Source organism: Carlito syrichta, unplaced genomic scaffold (genome assembly GCF_000164805.1).
Source record: "Carlito syrichta isolate Samal-C Ts95f unplaced genomic scaffold, Tarsius_syrichta-2.0.1 Scaffold84601, whole genome shotgun sequence".
NCBI lineage: Eukaryota > Metazoa > Chordata > Mammalia > Primates > Tarsiidae > Carlito > Carlito syrichta.
The window spans coordinates 407,020-432,468 of record NW_007028697.1 but is presented as its reverse complement, the minus strand read 5'-3'; the positions used below and the strand labels follow the sequence as shown (position 1 = coordinate 432,468).

Sequence of the window (25,449 nt, the reverse complement as noted above, 5' to 3'; positions counted from 1 at the left end):
GCATAAAGTACAATCCCATCTGGGCACCGCACACCAGTATCTCCAGAAGGTTCTCGCCTTCTCCCTCCCAGCTCGGCACAGGGCTCTGCTCCCACTTCTCCTATCCCACAGCTCTGGAGACTCCCCATGATGGAACCACAGTGTCGTCTTTGATGCCCACCCGATTTTACTCAGCACAGTACCTTCAAGGTTCGTCCACATGGCATGTATCAGAATTCCCTTCTTTGTAAGGCTAAATGCATTCCATTGCGTGTGCAGTATGTGAATACACGAGACGTTTCTACTGCCTTGCTCCTGGGAATTATGCTGCTGTGAACACTGATGCACACCTCTCTTGCCTGGTCTCTGCTTTTAGTTCTTCTGTATACGTGTCCAATTCTGATTTTCTGAGGAACTGCCACACTTTCCCACAGCTGCACCATTTTCCATTCCCACCCACATGCACATGAGTTCCAGTCTCTCCAGCTCTCACCAAAGCTTGCTGTACTCTGGTTTTTTCCCCCCAATAGTAGCTATCCTGATGGTGTGAAGCGGTGTCTCACTGTGGCCGTGACCTGTGTTTCCCTGCTGTTCAGTGATGCTGAACCTCTTTCTCAAGTGTCTGCTGGACATCTACTTACTTTCTTGGGAGAAACGTCTATTTAGGTTCTTGCCCATTTTTTAACTGGGTTGTTTGTTTTGTGGAGGTTGGACTGTATCTTTCACATATATTTTTTAAAGAGCTCGGCATTTACCTAAAAGCACTTTTACTCTGCATAAACTCCAGAATAGCAGTGCCCGACCTTTGTGGCATCAGGCAATGACAATTTTTCCACAGACACGGGGGCTGGGAGGGACCACCAAGCATTAGATTATCATAAGGAGCCGACATCTAGATACCTGGCATGCGCGGTTCACAATAGGGCTCATGCTCCCATGAGAATCTAATGCCACCACTGATCTGACCAGAGGCGGAGCTCCGCTCACCTGCCGCTCCTCTCCTGCTGTGTGGCCTGGCTCCTAACAGGCCACGAACCGGCATCAGGGATTGGGACCTCTGCTCCAGAATGAGAGGCATAAACAACTGCATGGATTTCAAGGCAGTTGATGTAAACTGTTACATACCCAAGGTCACATGACTGGTCGTAGCTCTCCTTCATAAGACCATTAAGCAAAGCAGTCAGATAGAGAAATTAAACCAGATAGGGACAGAGTACAACAGATGGGGTCTAGAAGTCTAACGCGAGGAAATGGAGAACAGCCATGGTACTGGCTGCATCTCAGAAGCGGGCCAGCGTTAGCAATTCTTTCCACTTGTCAACAGAAACTGAAGTTTTAGGTTTCTAAAAAACTGAAAGATTTCTGAAAACCAAAGATTAACTAGCAACCAACTGATTCAAAATAATTTTAAAAAAAGAAGTCACCGCGTGGGCCGACAGTACACCTGGCTCACAGGCCAGTGGATTTTTGTTTTTTTTAAAGCCTCTCCTGCTGGGCTTGGTGGCTCAAAAACAAAACAAAACACAACAAAACAAAACCTCTCCCTTCTGATCAATACCCTCTAATGGGCCAGTGGGTTTTTAACCTACACGGAGGGGCCTCAGGTTCAAGTGAGTCTCTGATGACGACCAGCCCAGTGGGACCGGGGTCTACACAACACTGGGAACTCTGTGAGGAGAGAAGGTCATTAACTGAGACCATCTTCTGATGTTCAGGGTGAGGAAGGAATTTAGTCAAGGACAGTGAGGGCAATGGAGTCAGAAATGCCTTGCAAAGGGAATTTAAAGTCAGGATTTCAAAACATCCTGTGCATTCCTTTCTGACAAAACTGACAACAGTAAGCAAAAAAGCACTTAAGAATGAAAGATCTGCTTTTCTCTGTGAAAAATTTCTCTTACAAAGAAGTAGTAATTTTTTTTATCAGTATCAAGAATACTCGAATCAATACAACTCAGTTCATCAACTAGAGCCATGTAAGGCCAAAGTGAAGCCTGTTTGTGGCATGTCTGTGTGGCAACAGAACACTGGACAAACTTGAGCTCTAGCCTGTGTCAGAAGCTCTAATACAGAGCAGTCTGGAAAGGAACACATGTTAACACGCAACCCATCCGGTTATACTTTCGGAACAAAAATTCATGCAGCAGTAAGTAGGAGCACAAATGGAAACCACATGAAGTCTGGTATGCTGACTTCCACCCTGGTATCCTAGACCCGATCACAGCTCTGCATGGACAGGCCGGTGGTGCTCACCACCACTTGAGCAAGCAGTGCTTTTGGAGCACCTATGACATAACAAGAGTCCAGAAACTATTTGCCGTGGTGGGAGAAACACTCTGAGGCCCGAGTGCGCTAAGATCAGCAACTTCCCACTTATGTACGAACACATCTGGATGTGACAGTGATCAAAATACCCCAAGAGAGACCATGATGACTATTTTGACTATTTCCATTTGAATCAACACTCACTGCAGTGTCCTGGGTATGTGTTCCTTCTTGACAGGGACAGAAGTCTGTGGTTCTGGGGAGGGACAAGGCACGGACGGTGCTGAGGCTGGCGGTGGGGGACCGACATCTTTGGGAATCTCCACATGTTTCCAATCTCCTCCTTCTTCAACCATCAGACCAATCAGTGAACCGAGCCGTATGTTCTTAGTTCCTTCTTCAACCTGCATTTTAAAAAGAAATAACTGAGAGATGGAAAGGGTCGTGACGGCAGGAGGTGGTTTATTCCTCTGCCGGGCAGTTCTCTTAATTGAGCTAAGAGCCATTTCCAAGATGCATATGCCTGCTTTTCCATCTGCCCCCTTCCTCCACTCACGCCTCCCATCACACTCCCCGGCCCGGTTACAAATGCTCTCCCAAATAAAGGACAAATCTAGACTCCTCCTCCTGATGGCCTTCAGGTGGAAGTGCTGCCATCACCATCTTCCCCCTGTCCATAAACACAAATCCCAAACAGGAGACTGTGGTGACAAGTCTCAACTGTATGTCTTTCCCAGTTTCTATCCGATGGCCTGGAAATTCTAAGAACTCCCAAGGGATTAACTCCCCCAACTTAGTCCTAGCTACTGAAATTAACTTACAGCATAATCTTAGTCTCTGGATAAAAAGAACGCTCCACTGTACAGAGAGAACTAGTTAACTATTCTCGTTAACGTGAGGTACAGTTTACTTCTTTCTCCATATTTTATTCTCCCCCTGAGTACCTATTTACAAAACCTGAGAAATAACACAAAACCTCATGAGTTTTTCCACAAGTGCATCAGAAGTATGGTGGTGGCTCAGCTAACCAACTTTTTTTAAACAGATAATACCAATCAAAACCCTAAATAAGACAAAAGATAAATTTTTGATTAAGAAAGATGTACTTTAAGCATTTCAGCATTTATTTAAAAGGCTGATTCAAATTCACTTACTGAAAAGAAGTCTCTAGAAAACCTTCAGATAATGATATTTTATAAGTTCAGTAATGGAAGAAAATGTCATTGCTTTAAGGTTTTCTATTATTCCCTTTCAGTGACTCTCCATAAGGTTCACTGCAGATGTACTGAATGAATAACGGAACAACAGACTGCAGGACACTCACTGAGACAGCGATTACAGGGAAGAGCCTTGTCCAAGAGTGAGGGGGGGCATGCTGGAGCAACACCGACTCTGATGCTTATTAGTACATGGCCTTTCTTTTTGAGTTGGCGTCTCACTCTGTCACCCAGGCTGAAGTGCAGGGGCACGGTCATGGCCACTGCAGCCTCGATATGCTGGGCTCAGAGGATCCTTCTGCCTCAGCCTTCTAAGTAGCTGGAACTACAGGCATGCACCACCATACCCAGCAAATTTTTTGATTTGCTGTAGAGACGAGGTCCTTGCCAAGTTGCCCAGGCTGGTCTCGAACCCCTGGGCTCAGGCAATCCTCTTACCTCTGCCTCTCAAAGTGCTGGGATGACAGGCATGAGCCACTATACCTGGCTCGTGCACAACTCTTAAAATCAAATGGCGTAGCAAACTGAGGGCCAGGAGGTGGGTCTAAGTTTACTGGTTACTGAGGGAGAAGAACAAGAGCGACACTCTGGTGGAGCAAAATATTCATAAGAAGTAGGCACAGAAAACCAAGCAAGAACGTCTAGCCAAGCACAAGCTGTGGAAAAAGACTAACACAGCTCAAAAGAAGGCAGGTGCTTACTTGTGTGCCACATGCTAGAAAGTCTTATTTCTGGGGACTGTCTATTTTTCTATGTCCAAAGTGGAGTTAAGATTATTATTAAGCTAACGTTTATTTCTTCCTCTGGAAGTGTTTAATTATCTACCTACAAACAGCTAATTCAAAAATCACAAAGTAAAATGATAAATTTTCTTTAAAAACGGATAGAAAAATAGCTTCATTAAGTGGTATGAAGTCCCTGAACCAGAAATAGGACTGCTATCCAAGCACAGAGCACACCATTCAAATGCAAAACTTCTTTAAAAAAGTTAAAAAAAAAAAATCAATGGGTTTCTAAAATCAGAGTCAAACACTGTGCTAAACTAAAGCTGACCCCGCCACTGTCTCACTCACGTAAACCACACAAGGGACTCCATGCATCCTCCACAAGTGTGACCCGACACCTCCCAGGAGGCGGCCAAGAGAAGTTACCGGCACTCCGGCTGCTACCGTATCTAAACAGCACACTTATAGCTTTCCACTCAAAGAGGGCTCCAAGAAGCATGAAACCCAGACACAATGGACAAGGACAGGTGACATCACACAGCTTGAGTAGTGACAGAAGTAGCATCGACCGTAATTCCATCCAGACCACCACGTGAGTCAGAGGTAATCTGGCTTTTCCATTCAGTTTAGAAGTGTGCTGGTCCCCCACGGACATCTGTGGCAGACATTCAAAACTGGTGCAGACTCAGTTGTAGGCCAGAGGCCCGCAAGCCACTGCCACTGCTCCTGCGGTCTGGGTGACCCTGAACGCCCGGTGCCTGCTCCTCTAAAGAACCAGGCAGAGGACAACCCCAGAAAGCACCCCCATCACTTAGCTCCCTTGATCCAAGCCCTCCCTCACTCTTGTGTGCTGACTTCTGAATGTTAAGTGCAGAGTTTCTACAATGAGCATTGTTAACGTACAGCTCATCAATGCTAATATTTAACCTTGAGTCAGCCTTGGAAGTATTACTGGCCCTCCCTCCCAGTTGCGAGCAGACTTCCTGAGTCTCAATGTTGACTCCACTACCTGCCAACATGTGCCCTTAGTGATGGTTCCTTACTGCACCAGCCTGTGTTTCCTGATTGTCGATGCAAGCACCAATGGTAGTCATTTCAGAGCCATCATGAGGAATGAATGAATTCTGTGTGTGACCCTTAGAATAGTGGCCGACAGCCAGCAGCTGCCATATAAATATCAAATGTGTCATTATGGTGGTTACTGCTGTCCTGGTGTGTTCCTTCAAGTGACTGATTTTTAAAACAACAACAAAAAAACCACTCAACAAAGATCAAGTTTGACTACTGGGGGTGCCCCCTGGTAAGGTTTGGAGACTCATGCTGAGGCCTGGTCTGTGGCTGGCAGCATTCAGGGTAAACAGACGCATTCAGGACTACTGGAGGTCAGGTTCCTGACAAGCAACTCCTGAGACTCCTCAGAGCTGGACTCCGCCCTTGGCCCGGGTCCCTAGCAAGGGCCTCCTTACAGAGCCACTCCCACAGGCTGACCATGAACATCCTGCCAAGGTGCTAACCACAGCCACCTTGCTCACCCTGTCCCAAGGACAGGAGATGCTCCAGGCAAGACACAAGGCACCTGCAGCAGCAGGTCCCAACCCACCAAGGGCGCCAGTCAACTGTGCTGGCTTTCGCTGATAGGACACAAAACGCAAGCACTGTAACACACCTCGCACTCCTCTCCCCCTCAAAAATGTGCCAGGGTGTATGACAAATTATACAGCAACCCCAGCAGGAGGGGCATAGATGGGCACTTCAGTCCCACCACCACCGACCAGTACAAGTGAGTAGGCAACACACAGACAGGTTCGGGGTTAGCAGTCACTGCGAGCCGAGAGAACAGATCAACGCTGGAAAAGCAGCCTGCGAGGGGCGCATGGTGGTCATGGGTCCTGGGACAAGCGGCACACACCTGTCCCCTAGTCCCCCCTGCCCCAGGCACCATGATCCCCCATCTGAGCACAAAAAAACAGGCAGAGGTGAGAGAATCTGCTAGTGCTCGTATGGCAGAGAGCCAGCTGAACCATGCAGCTGTGAAAATCCACAGCAGGGGACTACAGGGCCCCCAGTCTCAGCTGCTTTCCACCCAACCTCAACAGTGTTCGAGAAGTCAAGCAACAAACATGCCAGCTGGCTCCATCAGTGAGTGTACCACGGACCCTAAAAGGTCACACTTTTACCATATGTAGCTTTACACAATTTACTCACTTTTCACACAAAGACTCCATGATAAAAAGAACATACACATTACAGAAAATGTAGAAAAGACAGAAAAATGGTCTATTGTACCTTAACACTAAAACATTTTAAACACTTGAACAAAATGTATTATGCAGTAGAGAATACAACATCATAAATAAAGAGATAAAAGTAAAAGGAAACTCTATTTCAAGGAACAATTAAGAAAGTTTCACCTGTTTGAAAACACTCACCACGATTTTGGCCAAGATGCCATCATCACTGGCATCCAAGGTAACCACGGCCTTGTCAGTCTCAATTTCACACAAGGCATCGCCAGCACTCACGGCTTCACCTGCAAAACAAGACTGGGTTGGTTCTGGTTTTTAGACTATGAACATGAGTATGTGCACATGCATATGTGTACAAACATGAGTAAATACCAAAACCTTCTGCAGCTATTTCTGGGTTTGGGAAGTACAAGTAATTCTCACTGTGTGTCTGTGTTTGTGTGTATGCGTATGCTCTGCTGCGTTTTCCAAAAGCTCCATATGGACATAAATTTTACTTGTTATATTAAAAAAGCTATGACTAAGGGCGCCGAGCAAATGTTAAAAGTGAAAGCACACTTTAGAGACAAGTGCATATTCACCTCTGAACAAATCAATTCCAGGCCCACATTCCCCTCTCACACTCTCTGGCCATTTTTCCATGAAGAGAAGTTTTAAAATTAACAGTATTTCAGGGCTAACACCTCACGGCAAGTCCAGAACTCTGTTGGTACTGCATAGCATGAACAGACAAAGGTTCATATAAAGTACAAGAAGGGAAGCTCAAAGACACAGCTGAGGTCAGACGAGGATGGGCTCTGTGCAACAGAACAGATCTGAAAGCTCACAAATGCCAAGCAAGGCCCGCAGTGTCTGCAGTAGAGCTGCTTCCAGGTTCTAGAGGTAGGCTGGGGAAGAGGAGAAGGTGGTTCCTCTGGGGAGTAACGGGAACGGTAAGTCGTCAGTTGGACAGAGGGGACTCGTGGCAGATTCACATCTGATGCCCTGGCTGAGTTGGGCTTGTGCTCACCACCAGCTGATAAAATGGGCAACCAAGCTGACTGAGGCTGTGGCTCTCATCAGAAACCGGGGTCTTGGACAAAAGCAAACTCACTACCAGGGCAGAGCCATGCCCGCCGCCCCCAGTATCTGCCCACACCCCCAACATCAACAGCAGAGTATTAAGGAGGGGGGACGGGTAGGTGGGAAGACGTCATTCAAAAGTGACTTCCCAAAGTGCTGAAAACATGAAGAAATCTAACACTAAGAAGTAAGCCACCAATTTACTGAGTGCAACCTGTCAACAGTTGTAAAATACCTTGAGGATGTTCAAAAACATAAATGAAAGTAAAAGAACCATCAAAAGAAGGAGGAATAAGAAAATGATTATGTACAGATATGAAACAAGATAGCATTGGGTGAAAGTGAAAAGCTAATCAGAATTCTTAAAAATGAAAAATTAAGTCATTGAAATAAAAAAGAACCCATCAGTGGAACGTCTTCTAGATAGGACACAGTGAGAGAGTGAATGAGTGAGTTATGAGGCCACATAAGCAAATGCCCAACTCCACACGCCAGAGGTGCAAGAGTAGGCAAGAGCGGCAGGTGACCTTGGCAGGCGTGAGGTGGGCCAAGGAGTGCGAGGGAAGGGGCTGGCGGGCGTGGCGCAGAGCAGCACCTCCCACCAGGAGAGGGCTCCGAGTGGTCTAGGACGGGCATGTCTACAGGAGCGGGGCGTGCGAGCCCTGCAGCCTGGGGGAGTATTCTAGGCTCTGACGGAGGTGGTGGCAACACAGACAGCATCTGGAATTGGGCTGAGTTTATACCTCATGCAAATTATACCTGATAAAAAATGAAGCCTGTTGGGAGCCAACATCTATAGCTACATGGCTGAGGCCTGTAAAGGCCCATCTGGAAGATCGCCTCTGACATAGGACATAGCATCCTCTGACATAGGATAGCATGTGATTAGTGACCAGTGTGTATACATGGCAGTAAAACTTATAAGTAAATATCAATATGCCTGATGGAAAGTGCATAGCAGAATTATTTTTCTCTGTCTTTCTAAGTTTTACTTCTTTCTAGATATTTTTTAACTTCTATTTCCTGGTAGACTGGTTAGTTAGCTCTTGTTCCCCAAAGGCAGTTTCTCCTAGGATTAAGATTAGAAACTAAATTATCATAATAGTTTTATTGCCCTGCCCCTAGCCAGGCAGGAAGTTTTTCTAGTTTCGTTACATGCCGAAACTCTGTTTGCTTCAGCCCGTGGTCATTGTCATGGTAACCGTGCAGACCATTATCCAAGAGTGTGACAGCTACTATTTGATTTTTAGAATAGACTTGTTTGGATAAAACATACATTTAAACGATACAATTTCCATCGAAAAGATTTAAACAGTAATAAGCATTCATAGAAAACTTTTAAGTTTTGTTTGAGTTTTTAAGTTTCCTTTTCTCAGATTATGACTTTAGTTCCTATTCCTGTAGGCCAATTTTAAGATCCTTTGATTAGTATACCAAAACTTTCCCAACGGTGCTGTTTTTGCTTCTAATATGACAATAGGAAATTTTACACGTAGCCATGTATTAATGTACTAGGAAAAAAGATTTAAGTTTTGGGTTAAAGTCGTCGTTTTATTAGAATAGAATGAGAATTATGGTGTTATGATTTTTAAAATCATACGTTAATGGTAATCATAAGATTTAATGATAAGGTATTAGCTTAATAGGATATAGCATAGTATTAAAGTCCAATCACTAGATCATATAATAATTAAAGTTTAGACATATGAAACTCACATGAATTATAGTAAAGTTTGGTAGTTTAAGAATAAGTTTTAACTGAGTTATAAGGCATTACGTTAAATCGTAATAGGATAATAGTATAACTAACAGCTAAGTCACTTAAGTAAACTTATAGATTATAGTATAGTGTTAAGTTGATAATATTAATCGTTAAAAATATTTGGAGTCAGTGACCTTGGATTGAACCTAGAGTTAACTTAGAAAGTTTTTGTATTAATCAGGGTTTAGAACAAAGAGTATAATATGAATGATTTATTGAACATTACAGAAAACACTTTGAATGATTTGTATTGAAATTGTGCACCTGTGACCTTAATGTAAGCACGACAGACATCATGGAGTTCGAATTGTCTGTTTGGAACTTGCAAGTCTCGTGATGGTCTTGTGATGCATGGTTTGTAAAGCACGGAACTTGTACGCCCCTAGTAAGTGATTATCACACTGCTGGAGGGTATAGAAAATGGTATATGAGTTGGAAAAGGTTTGAATAAAATTGGCTTCAGTCCTGATCAGACTGTTCCCAGAAGAACTGCCTCTGAGTGGTCTCTTCTTGCTGTCCAGATTCTCTGGTGCGGGTCCTAACCCACCCTTGGTCAGTGCTGGTCACCGACAGAAGCCGGAAACAGTATCAGACTGTACAAACACAAATCCATATCGGACACACTGCAGAGAAAATGCACAGTCTTAGCAACAGAAGCACAACCTTAAGAGCTCTGAGGAAAAGAACAGACACCTCAAGGGAACGACGACAGAGCACACTTCCCAGGAACTGCAACAAAGGCCAGGAAACAGGGGAGTTACAGTTTCAATGAGCTGGGGAAGTCACTGTCTAGAACCTTATATGCAGCCAGGCCTTATTCCAAAGGGAGGAGGAGTATTCTTTGGACATACAAAAGCTAAGAAAATGTGCCCCAAATGAAGATGCTTCAGAAAGTTCTCACAGCTGGGCATGGTGGCTCAGTCTGCAATGCCAGCACTTTGGGAGGCCGAGGTGAAAGGATTGCCTAAGCCTGTGGGTCCGAGACCAGCCCAGGCAACATGGTAAGACCTCATCTCTGAGAAAAATTAGCTGGTCAAATATCTATAATTCCACACACCAATTTAAAATTTGGCTATAATACCAATGTTAGCAATAAATGTAAAGAAGCATAATGACAGAGAGCAATTCGGTAATAAAAGGAACAAACTGCCAACTGCTGCTGCAGCAGGGGAGCCTCAGTCAGGCTCAGTGGGAGAACCTGGTTGCCACACACCACACGTCCCCGGGAAGGACCATCCGCATAAAACCCGTCAAAGGCACAGCCTCGGCACAGAGGCAGGTCAGAGCCACCCGGGCTAACAGGGAGAAGAAGGAGCTGCAGGCAGACATCAGGGCTCTTTTTGGGGGTGACAGAAATGTTCTAAAATTGGACTGGGGTGATGGTTGCACGACTCTATACATATGCTAAAAGCCGCTGAACTGTATACTCAAAACAAGCACATGCTATGGTGTGTACTGTCCTAATAGACTCTGGCGTGACCATGTATTCTTTGAGCTATGGCTGTCACCATGTTTCCTAAGCTTTGGCCCCCTCCCCCCCCTTGGGAAGGTGAATCTCCTCTCTTTCTCTCTAATTTATTTTCTAAATAAACTATATTTTCTAATCTAAAAAAAAAAATTACACCCCATTGAAGCTGTTGAGACACTTGTACACCAACACGTCACACACTACTTGTGGAACATTTTCTGTCTTAGCAGCACATACACCGTAACCCATGGTGATGACATGTTCCAGCAGAGGCAGAACCAGAGGACACGGGGCACGCAGGACCAGGGACACGGGGTCAGGTCCTTCCATGCAGGACCAGGGACACGGGGCTCTATGGGCACCTGCAGAGCGGGGCATCGCTCTGCCAAGCAGTTCTGCCTCTGCACCTTGAACAATGACAGGCTGTGGTCAGGGCAGGCTACAACTTTCACAGAAACTACTAGACATGGAGCACACTCAGAGAATGACAAGTCCGAGGGAGCCGGGGCCACAGCCACGTGTAAGTACTCGGACCATGGGCTCCAGGTGCTGGTGGCTGCCACACCCCAGAGTGGTGCGGTCTGGGGTGCCCACAGGGCTTCCCAGCAGAGCAGACAATCTTAAGTACGTCAAGGAAAAAGCGATGTTTCCATACCCTCAAATATTCTCACACAACAGGGAAATAAGAATATTTTCTTCCTTTTTAAAAACAGGTTTGACCTTTCAACTGACTAAAAAAAAAAAAAAAAAAGTACATCGTTTAATTAAACTGAAAACATCTGAAGCACGTTTCCCCCAAACTAAAAAACTTGCAATAAAGATGTAGACCTGGGCGCGCCTTCCAAAGATGCTGAGACTGTGGCTGTCACCCAGCACCACCAGTGTCTCTCCGCTCATCAATGACGTGGACTTTTTGTCCAATCCCGAGACTGAGATGAAATATGCTAATACACACTATAAAACCAGCCCTCTGAGACTCATTAGTTCAACAAAGAACACACACAATTTATATGCTGCACCACTGCATGCTTTTGCGACTAATAAAATCAAACTGGGCTACTATGCAATTCTGGAGTCAGGTCACATTGGACCTGAGGGTTCATCGAGCCCGACTCACTCCTGCTAGCTCACAAGGGACGCTGAGGACACACCATGCTTCCAGGAACCATTCCTTTCACTGCACCCTTATCCCCTTGGCTTTAAAACACACACACACACACACACACACACACACAAAACATTGGTCAAAAGAAATGTGCATTACAGTCCTGGATTGTTTTTTTAAAGAGTTTTTTATTTTTATTTTTTATTTTAAAGATGTGGGGTACAATTCAGGGTTAGGTATGCAAATGAGTCCTAGATTTTCAAGAAACCTTAAAGGTCTCTAAGACTGAACTGCTATCCACTCAATGTTATCAAGTCATTATCATTATCAAGTCTTTGCTTAAAAATAAACTAGATTCAGCCCGAAGCAGTGGCTCATGCCTGTAATCCCAGCACTTTGGGTGGCTAAGGTGAGAGGACTGCGAGGACTGCTTGAGCCCAGGAGTTTGAGACTAGCCTGGGAAACACAGCAAGACATTATCGCTACAAAAAAAAGAAAGAAAAATTAGTTGGCTATGGTGGCACACACCTATAGTCCCAACCACCTAGAAGGTCGAGGTGGGAAGATTGCCTGTGCCCAGAAGATCAAAGCTGTGGTGAGCCATGATCATACCACTGCATTCCAGCCAGGGCAACAGCATGAGACCTTGACTGATAAAAAAGTAAAGCCTGATTCATAATTAAATACACCATTCTTTTTCAATCTTCTTAATGTATAAAGGCCTAAACACACGGCTTTAAATAACAGTGGCCATACATTAATAAAGATCTCAAAATCCAACTTAAAACATAGCCAAAAAGAGAAAAGACGTATAAAAAGCATTATCTGTCAGAATATAAACTTGTTTTTAATATGAAATGACTGAACCAAGTTATCAAGCTGTAGCAAGCACTGGCGTGCTTGGACACACGGTTGATCCTGTGTGTTCGGCTAACAGGTGTTAGCGAGAAGCAGCAAACCACAACTGAAGCACACAGACGACCAGCTTAAGGGAGCTGGTAATCTGCCAGGAACCGGGGGGAAGACTGCTCCCAGCGTCTCAGTAAATCCCCCGTCGGCAAATCCTCCATCGGCGGACACCACATTCAGAGCAACCCATTAGGCAACGTGCTCCGGGCTTCAAATGTGGCTGGCCTGTCCCCAGGGAGACAGTGCGGTATAGTGAAGGAGAAAAGGCAGAAGGATGAGGCCACATGGCCGGCTCTATCATCTGTCCCATTCTAGCAGATGTAAGGGGACTGCCAGATGGCCCATGAGCTGGATGGCTGAGGGGTAAACACAGCCCAGGAAACCTCTAACTACTGCCTATAAATTCTCAATGTGTGAAGAAACCTAATCTTTTAAAAGTAATCGCTAAAAGGCTGTCCTGTGTCTGACTCATTATTTAATGACAGCAACGCCCTGTCATATGAAATATGAAAACAGCCAAGGCTCTAGGGAAAAGGAACCTAAGAAAAGACTCCAACAGATTCATCATTTTAAGGGCAAAACATCCTGGATACTTATACCACTGTAAAAGGTGGTGGCAGCCACAGAGTCAAGTGCTCATAGCACTTCCCAGTGGGGCTGTGGCTCTTCCATGGACAGGACACGTCTCTTTCTGAGATTCTAGAACACTCTCTACCCTTTTGACCTCTTCCCCTCCCCTCTTTTTCTCCTCTGAGATCCCTCCCAGTGGATTCCTCGGGGGTCTTCATTTCATCTGTCATGTCTCCACATCTCTCACAGTTTTCAGAACTTTCTCTGTGCTACGTTTAGCTGATTTCTTCAGGGTGTTCTTCAGTTCCCAAATCCTTTCCTCAATCCTGTCTCATTACACTTTAGCCCACCGCCCCCGAAGATTTCTTGCTTCTTAATTTTAGGGATAATATTTTTCATTACTAGAAGTTCTACTTCTCCTTTTCAAGCCTGCCTAAGGTTTCTGGATGGTATCTGTCTTTTTTCATATTTTCAATCATTCCAAACGTCTGTTTTCACATCCAGTGATTTCAACCAATGAGGCTTTGGGGGTTTGGACCTGCTCCATGTTGTGCCTGCTGACTTTTCCTCCTGCGAGTGCTCCTGTGCATATGATTAAATCGTGATTGCAAGCTCTCAGTAAGTGGACTTGATCTGCGAATGCTGTGAGGTTTGAGTTAGAGGCTGGACGCTTCCAGAAGAATGGCTTCTGCCAGGTAACCCAGGGGATGTGGGTTCCCAGAAAATCAAGTACTACAAATCTGAACCCTAAGCTTCAGAGGACAGGCCCAAGAGGGAGCAAGTGCCCTTATCCACAGATTCCTACTCCAGACAAACCCGCCTGTCACTACCCACATGCTGATGGTGCTCCGTCTGTCTCCAAGCCAGACTTCACTGTGAACTTCACCTCCTGCAACCAACCGTCTCCTGAACATCCCTGGATGTCCAATAGCATCTCAAGGTTCATCCCATTCAACCCTAACCTTGATGTCCCTTCTTCCCTCTCTGCCTTGTTGATTCCTGCCACAGCCCACCCATGCCCAGGTCAGCGACTCCAACCTCCAGCTCTGGCCCAGTGGTGCACGTGGCCTCTGCTCCCATCCCTGCTCAGGTGCTGGGACAATTGGACCTTTGCCTCCGTCCTGGCTCAGGCTGCCTGCATGGAGAGAGCTGTTTCATAGCATCACATCCAGTATGAGCGGACGGCTTACCCCACATGATCAGGCCACACTGCCCAGAAGTCCTCAGCGCTGGCTCTTCAGACGGGCCTAGGCAGGGGGCTACCAACACTGCCCAGTCACCCTCTGGGTGTTCTGAACAGCGCAGTGCAACCAGCAGCGCAACCAGCAGCGCTTTGTTAAATCACTACGAGCGCAGATATCAGGGCTTGCAGGTGAGGATCCCACAGACTGACAAACCACAGGCTGTACTGAAGCCCCTTCCCTGACCTGTCTTACCCCCTATCCACTGTGTCCCCCAGGAGCCAGGGCCTGCTGCACTGCCGAAAGGCCCTACGCCCTCCTCCCTCCTGAGACTCGGCCCCTCTGCTCACTCACCTGGACGGCCCCCCATCTCCCTGTCCTAAGAGCCCATTTACTCTACAATGAGCAACTCAAATCCTCTCCCTGTGAGCCGTCCAGGTCCCTGTCAAATACATTGCTTGTCCTTCCTCTGGCAGGTCTATGTGTAAAGAAACCAGCCGCAGTGCTGGGCAGGCCCACTCCTACACCTGTCACCACGGGGACAGGAAACACACTAAAACACTCACAAGTGCTCCCCTTGAGGAACAGAACGAAGAAGTTTTCAGCAGATCAGGGCGGTCGAGGACCAGCCTCGGGCTCCTGGGCGCTGAGGACCAGCTCGGCTCCTGTCTCACTGGCTGCCTCCCATCCATCGTCCAGTCCACAGGAATCTAAGACTCTCTCAAAGAGCCTGGGCCTTATCCAAGGCTCCTTGACTCATCTGTCGAGCGTTCTCCAGACAATGCCTGCCAGCCTTCTCCTGAGTCCACACTCACCGTCACTGGAAATGGGACATAGGCAAGGCTAGACCTCCCGGAATCACATCGCTGACTCTGACGCGCCCACTGCAGCTCACCTGGACAAACTTGAGGGCAGGGATCACCTTTGGGTTGACAAGTCCTGCTCAGGCCACGCCTCTGCTCCATTCTGGCGTCCGACTCCTCCAGGAGACGCAGGATGCCGAGGGGCCCTTGCCCAGCAAACATGTCCGCCTGACAATCCTGGACAGGACTGGAGATTCCAACTCCCTCCTCACAGGAGCTTAACCTGGTGCGGAATGCATCATGCACAGGGAAAGATGGCTACTTCAATGCCAAGGGAGGCTACTCTGTGCCCAGTGCCCGGGGGCTCCACACCACACTGGCCTACCATGAGGACCAGAGGAGAAAGAAACAAGCAGCAGCAGAAAGTCTCTCCTCGGCTCTGTCCCATCTGCCGAGCCTCGTGGCAGGCCCCATCCAGGACTTCATTTTCTGAGTTGTGTTTTCTAAGCACCACACCAAGTCCTTGCCTGCTGACTAGATGAGACAGTCCCGGCTCATCTGTATGTTTCCTGTCCAGATGGAAGCTGCCATTCTCCAAGGAGCTGTCGTCACTCGGTAGGCATGGCCAGGGAGACGATAGTCTGGGCCCTGGGGGTGCTCGCTGCTCCTGGGCTGGTCCTTGCTTCTAGGCACTGCTGGGAAAGAGCTAAAACATTCGCCATCAGAGTCTTTCCTGACCGGAGTGACTTTTCACCTGTTTTTCCTTTAAACCACACTGAAATTCTGAGTTCTCAGTGATGTCATCCTAACCACTCACTCACTTTGTCTGTAAAACACACGTGGGGGCCTGGGCTGATCATCCTGACACGGCCAGCGGGATGTGACTACACCAGGCGCCTGGGCTGCTTTTTGGAGATGCTCTGTCCTTCAGCTGTCACCCACTGGGACTTGTAATCAGGTCTCGTGACATTTAAAATAGGCCTCTCTGTACAGTTGCACAACCAGTTCAAGGTATAAGTAAGATCACCTATTTCATTTTTAGGTTTTTACATTTTAATTTAGTTTTAAAATTATGCAAAACATATACTTGGTTCCATAGTCCAAGAGACAGAGAAGACACATCAGAAGTCCACGCTCCATGCCCCACCACGCTGTGTCCCTCTCTGCTGATTTGAGCTTCCTAAGCAGCCGTGCCACCGCCCTCCTGTGATTCACGCAGTGTTCCTGTCTCCACCTGCCTCCTCCACAGAGGGCCCTGCAAAGCAGCACAGCAGTGCTCTTAGCCCTTCCAGGCAGGGGTGCGAACTGCCACATTTGGCGGGAGCCTCCACAGCGGTCACACGGGGCCTCAGGGAGTGACAGGGTAAACAGGAGCACCTTTTCCAGACAGGTCCCGGCTCTCCTTCCAGCAACCTGCAGGATGTCTGCTTCCCCTAGCCTCCAGCCTCTCAGCAGACAGCTGCAAGCCTTGACACTTCTGTCAGCCAGGTTGCCAAGAAATGATATTCCAGCCAACCATGTGTGTTTTCCTCATCAGCACAAAGGTAAAAAGCCCCGTTTGCTATGTGTATGAGCTATTTGCAGTTTTTGCTCCATAAAGCAACTGCTCACACGTCTTGCCATTTTCCCACTGAGTTTGCAGTCTTAGTCTCCATTTTTCAGGGCTATCACGCCCTGTGACATAAACTGCAAATACCCTTTTCCAATCCGGCACTTGCGATTGACTTGGCTTGCTGAGTTTTCAGCCACGTAAAAGTGTATGTTCGTCACCAGATCCGCCAATGCTTCCATATGAAGTATCTGATGCATTGGCAATTCGTCCTTGGCAAGACACGAAGAGTAACTCTAACGCTGTCTTCCTTGATTTTTCCCTCAGCCCCCATGGGCAACTGCACCTACTTCCTCATTTTCTATTTGGTTCCACCGGTCTTTCTTTTTAAGCACCAACCCCACAGTTTCAATTATGAGGCTTAAGAATATGTGTCAATAATCAGGAGGGCTCCAGTCCTTCTCCCTTGCTCTTCTTCCAAGGGTTTTCCTCATATACTTACTCATTTGTTCTTTCCAGTGACATTTATAATCAACTTGCCTAGCTCTAGGAAAACACACAGAATTGGGATAGTGGTAACTGACAAGTTCGTGATGTTGAAATCGAGGGCTGGGTATAAGGGCTAAGACTTGGGGACAAACCTTAAGAGATTTTCATGATTCTGTGCTTGTGAAAAGATACAGGCTGAACCCGAACACCCCTGCTGCGCTGGCATGGGAACATGTTATTTAACTAAACTCCCACTGACTAATGAACAAACATCACGTTATGTGGTACACAATGATCAGAGAACTGCCCGCAGGATGCCAGTCATGGCCTCACTCACCTTCCTTCTTCAGCCACTTCACGATGTTTCCCTCTTCCATCGTGGGAGACAGTGATGGCATCAGGACCTTGATGGGATCGACTGGAATTGGAAAATGGAAAGATTAGCCAAAACAGCACTTATCCCGAGGAACCGTTCAATTAATGCAAGTAAATTAGCACCAGATTCCATTCAAGAAAGAGGCTAGTCCAAAGTCTAAGGGTTTTCCAACCGGTAAACTATGTCAACTGAAGAGTACAGAAACATAATACTCAAGTTACAAACGAAAACCAAAACTCTTCTGAAAAACCTCCAAGTCCTCCCATAGCTCCTAGCACTCTGTGCATCCTTTCAAGCCAGGTGCTCGAAAGCCAGGTTAGAAAAGGAAAGCTGAGGGGGGTGATCTCCTCCCTCCCTTTGTCTCTGAAGAAACACTGACAGGTAAAGACAAAAAGGAAAAACACCAAAACCACTGGTAACAAGCGCAAAAATGGGGCTCTGATGCCGTGACCAAATGGCCAGGCCGGGCTGCAGGAAGCTGGTTGCTTTTACTTCCCTCTGCTACGACACCCCTCAGGGAGGCAGTCGGCAAGAGAACGTAGGTGGCTGAGTTAACCTCACACCACAATCAACCGGGCGCCAAAACGGCAGACCTCAATCCAGAAGCACCTCCCACTCAACAGAAGTGCTTTCTCAGACCATGTCTCCGCGGCCCAGGACCAGGACTGCACTCAGTTGGTGCTCGATGGGCAGAGGAAAACTGACTAACAAAAAGCCTGGGGACAATGACATGCCCTAAAGTGTCCCCTGGAGACTGCTGCTCCTCCTCCGTTTACGACTCTCCAGCCCCAAACAGGCAAATGTTGCCACACAGCCAGCACATCTCAGGTGTAGGGAGACAGAACAGTGCTCCCCACTTCCTCAGTCTCATGGATGTCTTAGGGCAAAAGTAAGGAAAGTGAGCACTGATGGCAGGTAAGGTGGATGTTTCTGTCATTTTAAATGGAGAGCATCCAGGCTAGCACTGCGATCCCTTTGAAGTGTCTGCAAGAAAGTTTGTCATTCTCTTCTCTGAGGAAGAATGGCACACAGACTCACTCAGCCTTTCCCTCATCATCTGAGAGTCCCTGCCCATGGGGAACCTGCAGTGTCCCCTTGGCATGTCCCTGTGCAGGACCTTCTGCGCATCTCTCTGGCCGCCACCAGGGGCCATGGGGTGAGGCGGTGACTAGACTGTGTTTGCCTCTCATACGCGGCCTCTCCCTCTCGACAAGAAGCCCGCAGTCCACATGTGGCATTGACTAAGACGCCTACAGTCCACATGCGGTGTCTCCTAAGAAGCCCACAGTCCACACATGGCATTTACTAAGAAATCTTCAGCCCATATATGTTATTTACTATGAAGCCCAAGTTTGCATGTGACGTTAACAAGAAGCTCGGCTGCAGAAGGCCACAGACCCCAGCCCCACCCCCCAACCAGCATGACCACTGGCACCAAGACGATGACTTCTAAATGCATCATATGCCGGAAACGTGAGCGGAACAGCATCTGAAGTGAGCTCCCCATCCCGGGTGACCATGACAACACGGCTACTTCAGAAGAGCCTAGAGCCCAGCAGCAAGCCCCAGTCCATTAAGGAGCTCAGGGACTCCCAAGCTACCGCCAGTTGAAATGCAAATGCCAATTAGAAGATAGCTTTGACAATCTGCGCTTTTTCTTAGTAAGTCCTTGTGGACTAAAATAGGTACATTAAAGTACTAGATAGGTTAAAAAATAATACAAATTACTATGCACAACCTCAATGCACTGCCTAACCCTGGAGCACCAGATTCTTGGGTGAATTAGGATTAGGAAAGCATGCTTACAGCGCACGCGCCGCGCATGCACACGACAACTCCTACGGCCACATTCACGAGGCATCTCCAAATTCAAACCCTAACAATCCTACACTTAACGGCAAGGATTCTTCAAAAGTGCTCAAAGCTTCACACACTGAATTCATCTGAAATGACAGATTCTCTAATACTCTATATTGTGGCGTGTCCACTCCCTTTGTCATTGTTTACTTGGCTTGAGGAAGAACACAAGAATATCTGCCTGAAGAATGTACAGCCAGCTCAAGCCCCAGAGTTCACTCTGTCAAGCTCAGAAGGACAAAGGGGCTTTTTGCAAAAACAAAACAAAACAAAAAACCAACAAAAAACTTTACCTTCTAAATAGCACCATGGTAAGAGGCCAGCAGCAGCTTCTTGAAAAACATAGCTTTGAAAAAGTCCCAATGTTTTCCTTCTATCAAAAAGTTCAAGCCTGGTGTTATGAGATAAAATATTTTATAAACAAATACATATTAAATGTATATATCAAATAGAGTTCCATTCAAAAAAGCAACTAAATGGACCTCACTGCTTCTATATCCCGATTCCAATTTACCACAAATACTAAATTGATCCTCTTAAAACAGAGTCTGTCTTCCATAGGTTTGTACTTTGGCTCTGGTTGCCATGATCAACTCACATTAATTCTACGACTCGCTACTCTGTTCTCTCTTGCCTAAGAGACCTTTACAATTCCATTATTCCTGACATTAAAGTCTATATTATGAATCCTCTGCATTTATTATTATTTTCCAAATCACTGTATCAAGAACCTCAAACATTTTCATATTTTAAAATCAAAAGAAAATCATTCCTCATGCAGTCACCCTTCATGAAATGAACTGAAACTACCTCTCCGAGTAACGGCAATAAAATGTAAAGTCTATAATGATCACTCTCCTTACCAGAAGCAAGGACAGACAGGCATGTGGACAGTGGCCTACTCGGCGCCTGCTCACGACCAATCATGATCTCTGTACGGAGATAAACGTGCAGAACGCTTCCCAGTGCTTCTCCCCGTCTATCTACCCTCAGCCCCTCATGCAGGAACCATGGCGTCGAGACGTTAGCATTTGGGGTTAGTAGCAGTACATACTCATGCTCGTATATTCTCTTTGGATTCAAATGTCATAGATATCTTTTCCAATGTGTTTTCTGACGGAAAAGTAATTATGCAATTATAGTATCAGCTTTGAGGGACAGGGCTGCACAGAGTTAATGCAAACCCTGCATGGCTGCTCACGATGCTATCAGATAGACTGTTCTAGATTCCTTGGAATGAAATTTTAACCTATTATTTTATTTTCACTAGACGTAACACACAGCCCCTCTCCTCACTCCAGTAAGCAGAACATCCTACCCTTCTCCCATTCAGTGGAGAAGGCCTCAGAATGGGCACCAAGCGTATGAGCGTTTCTTACTGATATTTACTGCACAGCTATGAGTAATAAAAGAAACGTGGGCTTTCCAGTCAGTACTTGAAAGTCCTCAGCATCTCGCTGGAATCGACCCTTCGCAGTTCTTTTAATGTTCTTTTTTGTAAAGCTAGCAAATTACACCCAACTGGCTGCGAACGTCTGCCCTTCCACAGCAGTTCAACAGACGTTAACATTTTTTAAACGACCGTGGCGATATGCACGTGCAGGACTTTATCTCTAAATGCACTGCTTTTAAGGCCTGGAAGTCCTGAGGACTGTCTCACTCACTCTCCGCCTCAACAGCATGACAGTGAGTCTCGGCCCCAGCGCACACACGTGTCCTCCTCTGTCCCTGAACTTCAGAGATCCTCTATGGAATCCCCACATCTGCCTCCCAATCTGCTCTTCTCATTGCTCCACAGCACAATCCTGACTTCAATGTCAAACAGGGTGCGCTAATCCAATTCTAATTTCTTTTTTCTGAAGTGTGTCTTTCATCCTAAGAACAAAGCACTCATATTCGGCAAACTCAGTTATGTCGAAGCTTCACGCCGACGACTTCTGCACAAACTTCAAAGGTCTCCAGACTGAAACCCAGGCCAACTCTTAAGCACAAATGCAGGATGACCTGCTTCTGGTGACTAGGCAGCTGATCCATGCGCCATGACCTTGAGGGATGGCAAGGAGGCTGGACAAGCAGGCAGGCACAGGTGGGTGGGGACACGCCAGGCTCCTGTGCACCTACAGGACAGAACCCACATGCACAGAAGCCACCAGATGGGCCAGAGGAGGGCGTGAGTCATGCAGGATTCCTGGCGGGGCTCCCGTACCCGCATGAAGCTGCTTCTCTCAAGGGAGAGGCTGCTTACCTCATCGCCTGACTCAGACTGTAAAACCGAACCTTGAAGGTTCAAGTGCAGCACACCTGCCCTCTGTGGGCTGGAGGCGGTAACACGGGTGACACACAGACGATGGAGTCAGCAAGAGGAGCAGACAGGATGCCACGGAGGACAGGACGCTGCAGCATGGGGTCAAGGCAGTAGCAGCGGTTTCTTCTTTCACTGAGTGCTGTCACGTAAGCCTTCTTTACTCCAGTGGTCATTCTGGGGTGGCACTGCTGCAAAAACAGACTGAAAACGTCCACAGACCACACAGGACGCACAGCGTTAGTTGGAAAAAGCGCTACGGGCTCTACATGCCGATCACTGTGCACAGCGCACTGCCAGCATGCCTCCCTCCCCAGAAACGCTTGGAATCTCGGGATGTTTACATTACTCTCTGGGTTGAGCATATCTAATCCAGAAACAGCATTTTCTAAGAGTATGACCTCTGGGCACCACGCCAGAGTGCAAACGTCTTCAGATTCAGATTTTTGAACTCGGGATGCTTAGGCTGTACACAGCCCAGAGCCACCTGCCGCCTGTGCCTGCACACATAGGCGGAAGGACACGCCCCAAGTGACCGCAGCAGCTACCTCCCAACAGTGATATCACTCTAAGGACTTTCCATCTCTTCTCTTTCTCATGACTACATTTCAATGACTTTTTACAATAAATTTATCCAATTTCATTCCTTTCCACAAACTCACCCAACACTAAATAAAATATGTACTTTCTGTTTTTGTTATTTTAAAACAGAAACCCACAAGACACAGAGAAGAGGAGGAATGGTGGCATGCAGCTCTGGAAGTGGAAAAGTAAACGGATGAGGAATAACCAACCAGAGAGCTCCCAAGCCGCACCGAAGTCAGGCAGGACTCGGGGCTGCCGTGTGAGAAGCAGCCACACTGGGACCCCTCCCGCCTGGGGAGGGAACAGCCCCACCCTCAGTAGGCAGCAGGTTGGACACCGGCACTCTGGACAGGGCAGAAAGAGGCTCCTGGAGTGGGGGTTCAACTACACCACTGCAGACAGACACACACTGCAAAAACACGTTGCAAGAAAGGGTCTATGTGACTGACATGACAGAAGACTATATGGAGACGCTATCAGATGTGGGTGATTTAGTGATGGTCACAGCGAAACCCACACGCAACTCTAAGGGTAGCAAGGGCTGCAGGAAAGGCAAGGCAGCAACCCCAACATGAGACCACACGTGACAGTCCTCAGCCAAACAGTGTTCACTCAGTGCAGTACGGGTTTACTTGGAAGGGCACAATAACCACACTGGAAAGGAAACACAGAGGCTGGCCTGGATGGGGCACCCCCGGAGAGCATCTCACGGAAAGTAGGGGATGTGCACATGCTGAAGTAAGGTGAACCATGAGCCACTGTGTCCCGGAGAGCAGGCGGGAGGAAGGGCAGAGCCCACCATCCCGCTGCAGCTTCTGGCTCTACCTGACCATGTCACCATGTGCCTGTGTGGCTGTGCTAAGCGAAGCATTGATCAGTGAACAGGCTATTAAATTTCCTAAAAACACTCAGGAGAAGCAGGACGCCACAGTGAACCCGATTCAGCAGGGGAGCCAAAGCTCGAATTACAGATCCACCACCTGCCTGTACATGCTGCCTCAGTTTCCTCTTCTGTAAAACAGTGGAGACTAGAACAGTCAGTCTCAAAAGTTTTAGCTGTTTGTTACTGACAAGGAGCATGAGTCGTGAAGAGGAAAATTTCAGCAGTGACCAGACAGAGGCCGAATGCACTTGCCATCCTGGAAACTGCAGGTATCATGGCTTCTTCCCAGGGTCAGAAGAGGTTGTGTCACCTTCCCTGAAGGCCCCTCGCACTCTCTCCCCCGGATCCAGCCTTACTCTTATAGCTAAGGCGCACTAAATCTTGACATCTATTCTCACTGTATCTTATATCAAAAAACCAAACTCCAAAACCACTGGCAGACATTTTCCCCTCAGTGCTGCCACAGTATACACTCCCAAAGCCAAATGCCCAGCGTCTGTTATCTTAGCCCTACAATCTCTACCTAAAAGGACTGTAATTTACACAGGAAGAGAAATACACAAGTTCCTGGAGAGTAGCAGATAAAAGTGCTGTGATACCAAGAAAGAATAAGAGAATTGAATGGAGATTCTAGAGGATCAAGAAAGGAAAAAAAGACCGGGCTCAGTGGCTCAGCCTGTAATCCCAGCACCTTGGGAGGCCGAGGTGAGTGGATTGCCTGAGCCTGCGGGTTCGAGACCTGCCTGGGCAACTTGGCGAGCCCTCATCTCTACAATAAATAAAAAATTAGCCGGGCGTGGTAGCACGCGCCTATAGTTCCAGCTACTTGGAAGGCTGAGGCGGAAGGATCACTGGAGCTGCACTCCAGTCTGGGCGACAGAGTGAGATTCCAACTCAAAAAAAAAAAATCAGTGCCAGCACACTTAATATGCATGAGGATAGTAATTACCAAAAACCCACGAGACCAGCGTTGATGAGGATGTAGAGATGTCGCGACCCTGTGCACTGCTGGTGGATCTAGAATGGTGCAGCCATCGTGGAAACCAACAGAAAGGTACTGAAATGTTAAAGAATTGCCCCATGATGCAGCAATTCACCTCTGCGTGCATGACCCAAGGGCTGAAAGCCAGGACGTAAATAGCTAAGCATGGCGCTGGCAGTCACTAAGCAAGAAAAGTCACCCAAGTGTCCATCAAGGTGAGGACACAACATGAGGTTGTACCTGTGTGTACGTACACACACAACAAAATATGACTCGGCCTTAAGGATGACATGCAAACACCTGCAACAATGGATAACACTTGAAGACACTATGCTAAGTGACATAAGCCAGACATAAAAGACAAACGTCCTATGACTCTATTTACAGGATGCTTCTAGAACAAGCAAAGTCACAGAAAGAGAGAACAGAATGGAGGGGCCCGGAACTGGGGGGACAGGCATGGACGGTTACTGCTTAATGGGTAGAATGGCAGTGTGGGACGGCGAGAACACTCAGAGCTGGAAGGTGGTGTGATGGCTGCACAACAGCATGAGGGCCACGGACCACGGACAGGACACTTAACGAACGGCTCGCACTGCACACTTTGTCATGTATGTTAGGCCACCCATTTTTCATTTCAAATAAATGGAACTAAGCAAATAGAATGAGGTGAGGGAAAGAGCAGAGACAGCCCTGACACGGAGAACAGAGCCAGGAATTACGGCTCAGCCTAGTGAGGAGAGGAGCATGGTGAGAACGCAGGCCCTGAAAGCCAGAAAGGACGTTGGGACATTTCACAGTCACCTCCAGCAAGGCTCCCAGGCCCAGGCAGCAGACCTGTCTGTCCCATGGCCTATCAGGAAGTGGGCCCGCACAGCAGGAGGTGAGCGTGAGTGGCACATGCAAGGGGTCCAGGCTGCACCTCTGTGTGAGAATCAAATGCCTGACGATTCCCCACCAGCTGTGGAAAAATTGCCTTCCACAAAACTGGGCCCTGATGCCAAAAATGCCAAGGACTGTTGGTCTACAGCACCTCACAGCACTGTCATAAGAGAAACAGAGAACTGCCTGCAGGTCCTCATTTATGGTTACTGTTCAAAGTTCATAATTCACACACACAAAAAAACTCCCACAAAA

The 25,449-nt window shown here is 47.3% G+C and overlaps 1 protein-coding gene across 1 annotated transcript in view; it reads right to left on the bottom strand.

Annotated features, from left to right (window-relative positions):
* The window catches only part of PDHX (pyruvate dehydrogenase complex component X), a 47,583-nt gene extending 29,836 nt beyond the window's left edge, over positions 1 to 17,747 (bottom strand). Inside the window, exons 1-3 of the mRNA XM_021711475.1 lie at positions 17,665 to 17,747; positions 6,613 to 6,713; positions 2,446 to 2,645 (exon numbers count right to left, since the gene is read on the bottom strand). Coding sequence (XP_021567150.1) covers positions 2,446 to 2,645; positions 6,613 to 6,713; positions 17,665 to 17,725 — 362 coding nt within the window. The 5' untranslated portion in view covers positions 17,726 to 17,747. The remainder of the gene's footprint in view (positions 1 to 2,445; positions 2,646 to 6,612; positions 6,714 to 17,664) is intronic.
* Between the last annotated feature and the right edge of the window lie 7,702 nt (positions 17,748 to 25,449).